General features: G+C 36.5%; 1 protein-coding gene across 1 annotated transcript; it reads left to right on the top strand.

Annotated features, from left to right (window-relative positions):
- The first annotated feature begins 8,144 nt into the window (after positions 1 to 8,144).
- Positions 8,145 to 10,510, top strand: LOC142180389 (uncharacterized). Its single transcript, XM_075252602.1, has 4 exons — positions 8,145 to 8,728; positions 9,052 to 9,262; positions 9,356 to 10,312; positions 10,382 to 10,510. The coding sequence occupies exons 1-4, from the start codon at positions 8,145 to 8,147 to the stop codon at positions 10,508 to 10,510; spliced, it is 1,881 nt and encodes a 626-aa protein (XP_075108703.1).
- Positions 10,511 to 12,036: the final 1,526 nt, after the last annotated feature.

Below are 12,036 nucleotides of genomic sequence, written 5' to 3'. Positions count from 1 at the left end.
TACATGCTCTAATTGTGTTCCCATGCCTAATTGATACTTGTTAGACATTGTTTTCCCTTGTTCATGATATTGTTTTTTTCCATAGTTTCATTATCTCCTATTATTTGCTTACGTTGGTTTATCGGTACCTTTTTTTGTATACTCTGAATTGGTCTTGCTGTGTAGTATTACTTATGTGAACATTCATGATGTACAAGTTTTCTATTTGTTTCGGTTTAGTGTTTACGTATTGTGGAGGGTTTCCGTAATTTGAATTGTGAATTTACTCTGTATACTGAGCACTTGATGTTGATATGGTGGGATCGGGTTACACATCATAACAGGTGTAATAAGGGTGGACTGTTTGGTGGCATAAAGGTGAACTACGATTATGTTATTGTGATACGGTAGGATCGGGTTGTACGCCGCAACAGGTGTAATAAGGGTGGATTATTTGGTGGCATAAGGGTGAATTATGATTGTGTTATTGTGATATGGTGGGATCGGGTTGCACGTCGCAAGACTTTTATTTATATTCACTATTTTTTATGCTATTATGAGGAAATAAGGGAGGAGTATGAGATGTACGGTAGGATCGGATTGCGCGCCGCAACAACCTCTATGTTTCCATTTCATGCTCTGTGTTGGTTTTCTCTTTAGCATTTGTATCTGAATTATTAAAGATTGGTGATTCTGGATGACACTGGTTTATTCTTGAGGCTGTGGTTATGACTTTCAGTTGACTGTTTAATTCTGTTCAGTATTCCCACTTTTCTCTCATTATTATATACTCCGTTTAGGTTGTAGCGTAGGTGACCCGCCTTAGCCTCGTTACTACTTTGTCGAGGTTAGGCTCGACACTTACCAGTATATAGGGTCGGTTATACTGATACTACACCCTGCACACTGTGCAACTTTTGGAGATGGTCCCAGCGGCGGCTACTAGAGAGCTCAGATTGGACAGTCTGCAGAGACTTGAGGTACAGCTGCTCAGCTCCCGCAGCTCCTGAAGTCCCCATCTTTATTTTATTTAGCTGTGTATTTTCATTCAGATAGCTTTGTATTCATTTCAGACCCTTGTATGTTTAACTCTAGAAGCTCGTGCACTTGTGACAACGGGTTCAGAAATTAGTAGCAGATGTTTTTTTACGGTTTTAGCTTCCGCATTTATATTTAAATTATTGCAGTTTCATTATTTCTTTTTCATTAAATAAATTTAAATTATTAAAATATATAAATTATTCTAACGTTGGCTTACCTAGCAAGTAAAATGTTAGGTGCCATTACGATCCCGACGGTAGAAATTTCGGGTCGTGACAGGACCTAACTCAGACAAATTACTAAACCAGAAAGCAACCTTTCCACAACCAATTTTTCATAGAATTTTCTTATCCACAAGCTTTTTAATTTTACACATTGTATTTTATGATTGGGACTGCCCAGAATACTACTGTTTTATAAGTGGATGAGCTATCTCACAATATTTGGCCATTAGGAACCTCTTCCATAATGATTAACCAGTTCTAAAGTTCCACCACTGCTTTGCAGTGAATGCATTGCAGATGTCATTATGTTTCCTAAAATTAGCACCCCCTTCCTCATATGGAAAACACAAGTTATCCGAGGAAGCACAGTGATGTCTGTTCTTCTCAACCGACCCTCCCCAAAAACATCTGGTAATCACCCTCTCTATTTGGTTGAGAACATACTTTGGAGGATGAATAGCAGCTAGTAGATATGTAGGCAATGCTAATAAGACATGCCTGATTAACGCCGCTATACTATCAGAGGACATAAACTTGGAATGTCACCCTGAGATCTTATTTAGGATCCTGGTGATAATCTCAGAGAAAATAGAAATCTTCTTCCTTCCAACATACAAAGGGCAACCCAGATATTTGATAGGAAGACTTTTGTGTTCCATCTCAATAATATTTTCCACCTTTTAAATTTTCTCCACATATGCATTAGGAGCTATAATAAAGCAAGACTTTGACTGGTTGACTAATTGTCCTAAGACATTTTCATACACTGATAATGCCTCCATCAATATCAACAATGAGTTCCTGCAACCACTAGAAAAAAGAATGACATCATCAGTAAAGGCAAGATAATTTATTAAAGGACCATTTATGTTCATGTGAAAGCTTTTGAACTCCTCAAGAGTAGTTATATGATTTAATTTTTTTGAAAGAAATTCAGCACAAATAACAAAAAGAGAATGGGAGATAGGGTCTCCTTGTCTTAACCCTCTTTCAAACTTGAAGAAGGCTTTTCTAGTACAATTGACAATAAGGGAATACGAATTACTAGAAATGCGTCTAAAGATTATGTCAATCCAAATTTCACAGAATCCAAGTTTTCTCATAAGGATACAAAGATATGGCCATGACACCCTATTATATGCCTTGGCCATATCTAATTTTAAAGCAACATTTCCTTCCTCATTTGGCTTCCCTATATCTTGAATGATTTTTTGGGAGAGTAAGATATTTTCACTGATAGATCTGCCCTTTACAATACCATTTTGATTACAACTTATCAAGTCAGGTAAAATGAAACTTAGTCTAGAGTTAAGGAGTTTAGAAAAAAATTTACTTATCATATTGCAAAGACTAATAGATCTAATATCATTAAAATGTTAGGGAGAAGGGACTTTAGGAAGCATAACTATGCAAGTATGAGTAAACCACTTAGGAATGTTAGCATCACAAAAAATAGATTTAAAAGATTGGATAATATCAGGGGAACCAATAGACTAACTAGTTTGGAAGAATTTAGCAGTGAATCCATCAGGTCTAAGAGAACTATCTGAGTCCATAGAGAAATCACATGTTTTCAGCTCTTCCTCAGTGGGAAAAGCAATCAATTTATTATTAATATCCTATGAAACAACTGGGTCAATAACATTCAATTCAGAGTAGTCAATATACTCAGGTTTCTGACTAAAAGTTCCCTGGAAATATCTCGATGTAGCTTCAGAGACTTCTTTAGTTCCTTCCACCTATTGGAAATGTTCATTCTGAATCTTGTTGATGCCCAGTTTCCTTCTTTTATCCTTGATCACACTGTGAAAGTAAGAAGTATTAGAATCACCTTCAGAGAGCCATTTAACTCTAGATTTCAGTCTCAACATAGAATCCTGAATTTTGAGATATCTAATATATTCAGCCTTTGATATGTACAGCTTGGTTCTATTGCTCTCGTTGTTATTATTCATCAGAACAAATTCAAGGTTAGAAATTTCTCGGTCGAGTCTTATAGGTTCTTCATGAGTGTCTCCATAAACTTCTCTTGACCAGGAACTGAGTTTGGAGACAGTCTTTTTAAGCTTCTGGTGTAAGGACCAGAGAGGATTACCTTGGATATTCTCTTCCCATATACTTTTGACGACATAAGAGAAATCTTCATGATCCGTCCAAAAATTAAGAAATTTAGAGTATCTTACATTAACCTCTTCAATAAGGCTAAATTGGATAAGAAGTGGAACATGCATTAGCAAGGTGGGTAACAGTAGTCCTACCATACAATTCATACCATTCTGAGTTATACACCATCCTATACAGTCTCTTCCATACAATATCAGGAGCTCCCCTGTTATTATACCATGTAATCATATTGCCAAGATACCCTGCATCCTGCATACCACATTCCCTTAGGCACTCTAGAAAGTCAAAACTCTTGTCGATCGTATAAGAATTGCCTCCTATTTTTACCTCAAGAGCTGTGATAACATTAAAATCACCCATCATAGCTCAAGGACCTGTAAGAGTGCTGGATAGATTGAGCAGGTCAGTCCAAAGATCCTTCCTCAAACTTGTCCTACATTTAGCATAAACAAAAGGACTATTGGAATTGAGTATTTGTACAAATATGAGATATTTTGCAAGTAACTAGTTGATCAGTGTCTTTGACAATATCAACAACAAAATCACTAGACCAGAAGATCCAAATTTTATTGTTAATATTTGAGTAGCATTCATTCATATTGAGTTATCTCATGTAATAGTTCATATAACCCACTCTCACTTTAGGTTCTTCCAGGCAAATGAGGGATATTTTATATTGGTCTTTGAGAGTTTTGAGTTGCTTAAAGGCACTTTGAGTTCTAATAATCCTTATATTCCATGAAAGAGTGGCAATCATTGGAAATATTTGTGCAGGAAACTATGTTTTGAGTTTTGATAGAGATAGTCTTTTGAGAGTTGGACCAAACAATCTTCTCTCTTTCTAGACCCTTAGGAGATAGATTGTTGACCTCAACAATCCTATTATGCTCTTGATTTAAATTCAAGTCAGCTCCAGGATCTACTTTCATGAATTTTTTTACTATGACATTGACTTCATTTTCAGATAAGGAAGCTTGTACCTTTTGGAACTGAGTCTCTTCCACCCCTTCTTCCGATTCAGATTCAAGTTGTAATCCATACTTAATAGGGGCATTCTCCATATTTATATCATTAAACTTACATTGATCCTCAACACTAATTCTAGAGGAATCACTAGTGAGAACAGTCGAATTTTAACCTTCCATGTTATTAGCTACACCTTGGTTCCCATCCGGATCTTCTAGAGGCCTCACAATCATGGAGGAAGCTTGTATATGCAAGTTTTTTGAACCATTCACTCTTGTCTTGACAAGATGGTATGTTTCAACATTGCATATTTCAACATTGGGATTGATTATACTCTTGCACTTTCCGCTTCCAGACTGCTTCTTCTTTTTCTCGTAAGGTGGAACTACTTTCTCAAAGGAGGACTTCCTATGCCTTCTGACCTTCCTAGTAGAAATGCATTTCATTTGATCATTCGGGCTCATTACTTCTTCCGTAGGTGCCTGGGGTTGCTCGCTTATATCAGTAGTCGAAATTTGTTCTTTCCCTTGGGATTCTGGAATAGTAACATTACTTTTAGATGACCCTTTATGTATTTTTTTTTAGGAGGATTTTGAATTTTTGCTAGCTCCTTTGAAGGTAGAAGATTGTTGTTTCTATTTCTGCCCTTCTTCGTCCTATTATTTTTGCCTACAGTGGTCCATCCTTCTTCATCTCTGATCTCCACCTCCATAGCCGAGGCATCTTGATCCGTTTTAATTCCACTTCTTTCTGCCATACTGCCCACTATCAACTTACCAATATTTCCTCCACTTGTAGCATCAATAGAAGTGTTATTAGTAGCAGAGTTTATATTAGTCTTTTCTCTATTTCTTTCAGTAGATTGTCTTAATTCATGATGCAATATACAACATTTGAGATCATTGTGTCCCTACATCTTGCAATGGTTATAGTATTCTGGAATGGTTTCATACTCCACCTTCTGAACTACAGTCTCTTTTTGACCTGCTTCATTAAGGATATCAATCAACACTTCCTTGAGAAGAGGCTTTGTTATATCAATTTTGACTTTGACTTTAGTAGTGGTAGGCCTCGTTTTTTATAGAGTCGCCTTGTCACAAATAATGGGGATGCCAATTGGTTCGACAATTCGACTAAGAGCTGCCTATTCAAAGAAATGCCACCGTACATAAGGAGGATTAATCCAAACTGGTGCCATAGTAGTTTCAATCTCTGGCTTGAAATCAATTTTTCATTTTTGTAGCTTCATTTGCATACTACCAATTCGGATGAAGTCCCTAGCATAGACACTTTTGTGATCCTCTTCTTAATCAATATTGATGAAAACATTCTTCACATTATACACACCTATTTTGACAGCACCTTTGAGCGGAATCGTTCTAGTAAACTCAGAACGAATTTTTTCAATGGATGGTCTGGTTATAGATAAATTTTCCACAATTGTTAGACGACAAGTCTCTGCCAAAATCTCATGTTCTTCTTTTGGAAAACTGACCATCGCCTTTCCTGATAAAATCTAATATGGCATGCGCTTGAAATGGACCTTCTTCTTTGAAATACTGACGGCACCTCCAATAACGGATGCATACTTTAGTGGATTATCACCAAGATGAGTGTTTTCCGTAATCATGGGGCTTCCGATTTGGTGGCCGAAGGGGCATTAGGGTGAATCAGTGGGGGAAAAGCAACATATTGCCTGTTGGAGGGTTCCGGCGGTGCCGGTGGGGTCCGAGACCTTTCTTAGAGGTGGAATTGGGGAGCATTTGCCCGATGTGACCGTTTGTTGCCGTTAGAATGCAAATAGGGAATATCGAACAAAGGGATAAAGTTAGAGAGAAGTTGTTGCCTCAGTGTCTAGATTTTGTTTCGAATCTCATTGTCACACAAAATAATTTTCATCTACTTGATTAAAGAGAAAACCGACTGATTTCCGTCAGTTTTTTTAAAAAACCGACCGATTTTGGTTGGTAATTTTATATTTTTAATAAAACCGACCAAAATCGGTTGGTTATTTTCTTGCGAAAATGCAATTAAAGAGTACAAATAAATTAAAAGAAAGTCATAAACCAAAATGTACCAATAGTCTAGTGGTAGAATAGTATCTTGCTATAGTACAGACCCTGGTTTAAATCCCAGACGGTGCATATTTTAATTGCATAATTAAAAATACCGACCGACTTCGGTCTGTTTTTTCGGCAAATATTTCTTTTTGGGTCGTTTGTGAAAATTAATTTACAGACCGAAATCGGTCGGAAATTGCGACCGATTCGGTCGCTATTTTTTACCGACCAACTTAATTTCGACGGATTAAAGTCGGTCAGAAATTGGTCGGTTTTTCCAGTTTTTCGACCGATTTCCGTCGGTATTTCTGGACAGTTTTAGATAGTTTTCTACTTATGTGATATGATACACGATATTGTCATGATTTTCTTAATGAAACGCTATATTTGTGATGCAGACAATATATACAAGTGTAGAAGTCTTGACACTAATTGTATTAACATTGAATCATTTTTACATTAACGCACGAGCAAGACGACAATCTAACGCAATGCTATATTCGTATGGAAAGAAAGAGAAATCGACAATATTCATTCCTTGCAAAGAGGCTTTGACTGCTGAATTCAAAGTAATTTTTGTATCTTTCATGAATCACGAAGCATGAAAAAACAAACGTGACTGTTACTTGCACCCTTTTAAAATTTTATATTATATATGGAAAACATTTCCCTTAATATTATTTTATGGAAATGTTATAGCTTAGGCCTATTAGGCTATTACACGTATTGTTCACTTTTTGGTACAACATATTTTAATTATAGATTTGTCTCTTGGGCTACACTATCATCAAACCAAAAAATGAGCATGCCATGTAAATTTGTATTATTTCTGTCGCTTCATTTTTCTTTCACAATCCGATGTGGTCAGGATTAAAAGTCTAAGGCAGTCATTTGCACACTTTCTTCATAAACTTGCCAATCTACAAACCTGATAGTCCTTCTTTTTGACTCCCTCTTGTCAATCCCGTCATGGGCGTCCCAGGAAATTTCAATTATATACTAGCTTCATTTTCTATTTAAATTATCCGGCATTCTAGCAAATTCTGTTCCACTACTACTCCAAATCAATTACACTTTACCTCCAGTCTAAATTGAAAAATAATCAAGCAACCTTCATTTGTTTTACCATTATTATTACTTCTTTTTTTTTTTTTTCGTTCTTTATAGGCTTTATGCACGTCAATTCTTCAAAAATGATTTAATACCAATTTTACTGTATAATATTCCATCTGTTTCCTTTCAAGTTATTTGACTTTAGTGGCGGCTAAACTGCTCGCCAGCTTAAGTTTGTGTATTCACATTTTTCTTCACGATTTTAATTTTGATCGGAAAAATTTGATAAAAAGACTATCACTATTTTTTCTATTTTTTTTCTGCGAACACATGATAATTGATTGCATTATTTTTCTGCGTACATATGATAATATGCTATGTTTTCGATTGGTCTAGCTAGTCTAATATGGCTTTCAATTTCGTATTATAAATAATATTCCTAGTGAAAGTGGAGTATCCTTAATTTACACGATATTGGCAGACAACGCTTTCAAAATGAAATAATTTCAATTTAATTTGAAAAAGTTAATTTATTAGTGATCAAAGTATCAAAAGATAATGATGGCAACTGTTTTTCTGCATGCAAATGTTGGTTATTATTTTCACACTTATGAACCAGAGACCTGGCCCCTTATGAAGAAATATCTCTCCACATCAGACTGGTTTTATCATTGGAAGAACTATAACTGAGAATATCATGCTCACTCAGGAAATTGTGCACAACATTAATCAGTCTCCACAGCTTGAAAATGTTGTCATGAAATTGGATATGGCCAAGGCCTATGATAGAGTCGATTGGGACTACTTATGCCAAGTTTTGAGGCAAATGGGATTTTCAGAAGTATGGATTGATAGAGTCTGGAGGCTAATCTCGAATGTCTGGTATTCAATCAACCTAAATGGTTCAAGGCAAGGTTTCTTCAAATCTAACAGGGGTATTAAACAAGGGTATCCTATTTTCCCATCACTGTTTGTCATTGGAGCAGAGTTATTATCCAGAATGATGAACAGACTACCTGAAAAAGGTTTTATTCCATATTCATCTGAGAGAAGAGGGCCCTTGATTACTCATTTATGTTATGCGGACGATACCATTTTATTTTTCTCTGGAGATCCAATATCTTTGAAGATGATGATGAATGAATTAGAGTCATATGAAACCATCTCAGGACAGATGATCAACAAGAGTAAATCTAGTTTCTATGTGTCAACAAACTTCCCTCAATCTGAGCTCAATAAAGTGGAGGATATTACTGATTTTTCTCAACTTCAGTTCCCGATGTAGTACTTGGGGTGTCCCATATACTTGGGGAGGAAAAGAGTAGTTCACTTTAACAACATGATAGCTAAAGTTGCCAATAGAATGCAAGAATGGCAAGGGAAGCTCCTATCTTAATGTGTGAAAGCAGTGCTCATTAAATCAATATTGCAATCTCTTCCTCTTCACTTGCTTTCTATTCTTTATCCTCCTAAAATAGTTCTTTCACAAATAGAGAAGATCATAGCTAATTTTTTCTAGGGAAAGGATGACAGCAAAAATAAATTCCACTGAAAAAAAATGGAGTGATCTCTATTTCCCTATTCTTGAACGTGGGGCTGGTTAGATCACTATCAGATTTCGCAAATGTCTTTTCTGCTAAGGCATGGTGGAACTTCAGAACTGATCAGAGTCTCTTGAATGATTTTTTGAGTGCTAATTACTGTAAAAGGTTACATTCTGTTGCCAGAAAGTGGTCATACGACCAATCTCATAAGTGGAAAAGCTTAATGGCGATTAAAGAAGATGCTGAAAAACATATCCTTTGGAAGATTGGGGTAGGTAAGATATCCTTCTGGTAGGATAATTGGTCTGGTAAGGGAGCCTTGGCCAAGGTCATCCAATTCCATAATACCTCTATGAAACTCCAGGTGAACTATTTCTTTGAGGGTGGGAAGTGGAATTCCAATAAGCTCAGGAATGTCCTTCCTCGCAATATTGTTAATGACATTTTTGAGATTGATATCAATATTGGAAGGGATGATAAGACAATATGGATGATTGAATCTAAGGGACACTTCACTTGCTATTCTGCTTGGCATATGTTGAGGAGGCAGAGGAATACTTCATTCACTACTACCGTGATTTGGCAAAAGAAACTTCCTTTCAAAATTTCTTTCTTCATGCTAAGAATGCTACAGAATAGAATCCCAACTGATGAAGGCCTCAAGAGATTCATATTGATCCTACCATCAAATTACTCGTGTTGTAATAGTCACAAGAAAGAGACCATTATGCTCCTATTTTCTGACAATTATATTGCAAAACAGGTGTGGTCCCTTTTTGCTCAGAGTTGTGGTATTATAACAAGACAAGGAGACATTAGGCAATTGATCATGTCTTGCCGGCTAACTAAGGTAAAGAATGGAATCCATGCAGTGATCCTACAATGTCTACCATCCATTGTATGCTGGGAGATATGGAAAAGTAGGTGTGCAGCCAGATTTGAGAACTTAAATATGTCCGGAAGAGCTATAATTATGCAGATTTGCAGGTCCATGATTATTCTACTGAATAGCCAATTTCCTAGAGTACAATTCCCCTTGCATTGGAATAATATATGCATAGCAGTGGAGAATGCAAAACAGCTAATTAGTAGCCAACTGATTAAATGGTGCAAACCTGATTTTGGCTGGCTAAAACTGAACATTGATGGCTACTGTAAAGGAAATCTAGGAAGTGATGGAGGTGGTGGTGTTATTAGAGATCATCAGGGATCCTTTATTGTTGCTTTTGCTGAGTATTATGGCCAATGCACCAATAATTTTGCAGAGGCAAATGCCATGCTACATGGGTTGAAATTTTGTTTAAGCAGAGATTTTTTGAATGTAATTATCGGGTCTGATTCTTAGGTGATCATTAACATGATTAACAACAAAATGAAGTCTTTTTGGCAGATACATCATATCATTGAGAAAATTATTCAGAGCTCTAACAAGGGTAATTTTACTTTTGTCCATACATATAGAGAAGGTAATAATATTGCTGACCAACTTGCTAATCTGGGGGGAAAGTTTAAGAGTTAAGGTCACCTTTGATACCGCTAGTTCTTTGTCGGACATAGTGAGATCTTCACTGAGACTTGATCAAGTCGGTTTTCCAAACTTCAAATTCAAACCAAGGAAGAACCATTTTGCTATTAACCATGTTTCTAGATATAGCTGAATTTTGTATAGTAGTGCTAACTATATGTATAGCACCTATTAGTGAAGTTCATATATTTCAAAGTGTAATGGAGGAAATCTCACAAAGTAGGCAGACTCTTTTTATGCTTTTGTACTGGAGGATGAGATATATCATTGTTCATAATGTTTTGGAGGCAATGGTTTATGTCCTCCTCAATGTACTTATTCTTTTTTATGATATACAAATTGGGGCTACTGCCTAAACCCCAACACCCACCAATGGTGGACTTTTGAAAAAAAAAATATGTTGTTTGCATGGGACGATTTTTTTAGAAATAAATTGAGATCAATTACAAAAACCGTGAATTGATTTTAAGATTTTTAGACAACTAGATGTCTTGATTCACTATTTTTAGACAAAAATCATGTCACGACCCCAATTCACTCTCTGTAGGATGTCTTGATGGCACCTAGTCTCTAAGACTAGGTAAGCCTAACAAATTGCAGAATAACATAATAAGAGTCTAAAACTCAAACCTAAATAGTTGTAATGAATGAAAACTACAAGTCAAGGAACTGCAATATCCTAAAACCCGGTATAAATAAGTCACAAGTTTCTAAGAGAAATATTAAATGTATCTATACATCAGAGTCTAGTAAAATAAGTAAACAACATGATAAGGATAGAGGGGGACTCCGAGGTCTGCGGACGCTAGCAGATGTACCTTGAAGTCTTCGTGTACAACAAATTCACTGATACCTGGTCTGATAGGAAGTACCTGGATCTGCACAAAAAGATGTGCAGAAGCATAGTATGAGTACACCACAGCGGTACCCAGTAAGTGCCAAGCCTAACCTCGGTAGAGTAGTGACCAGGTTAGGTCAGGCCCTACTAGAAATAATAGAAAAATATGATAGAGGATATAATAATATAATGAAATGACTGAAGAGTGAACAACACAGCAAATAGAGATAACAACAGGGGCGCTCCCAAGATACCATCTCGTAGTCCCAAAAGTAAATACTCAACAGGGGATCTCCCGAGATACCGTCTCATAGTCCCAAAAGTAAATATGTAATACAGAGGGATCTCCCGAGGTACCGTCTCGTAGTCCCAAAGTAAATATGCAGTACAGGGGGATCTCCCGAGGAACCGTCTCGTAGTCCTAAAGTAAATATGCAGTACAGGGGGATCTCCCGAGGAACTGCCTCGTAGTCCCAAAATAAATATGCAGTACAGGGGGATCTCCCGAGGGACCGCCTCGTAGTCCCAAAATAAATATGCAGCAGGTAATGGGAGGAACAATAAATTTTCAGCAAGAAATCTTACAGTTAATGATTTAAATCAAATCAAGGAAAGCTGGTAATTCGTCTAAGCATGTTGCACATATTACAAGTAAGAGTTAAGGCATGTAGACATGTGATAC

Source organism: Nicotiana tabacum, chromosome 4, assembly GCF_000715075.1.
Source record: "Nicotiana tabacum cultivar K326 chromosome 4, ASM71507v2, whole genome shotgun sequence".
Lineage (NCBI taxonomy): Eukaryota > Viridiplantae > Streptophyta > Magnoliopsida > Solanales > Solanaceae > Nicotiana > Nicotiana tabacum.
This window is presented reverse-complemented; position numbering and strand designations above follow the sequence as displayed.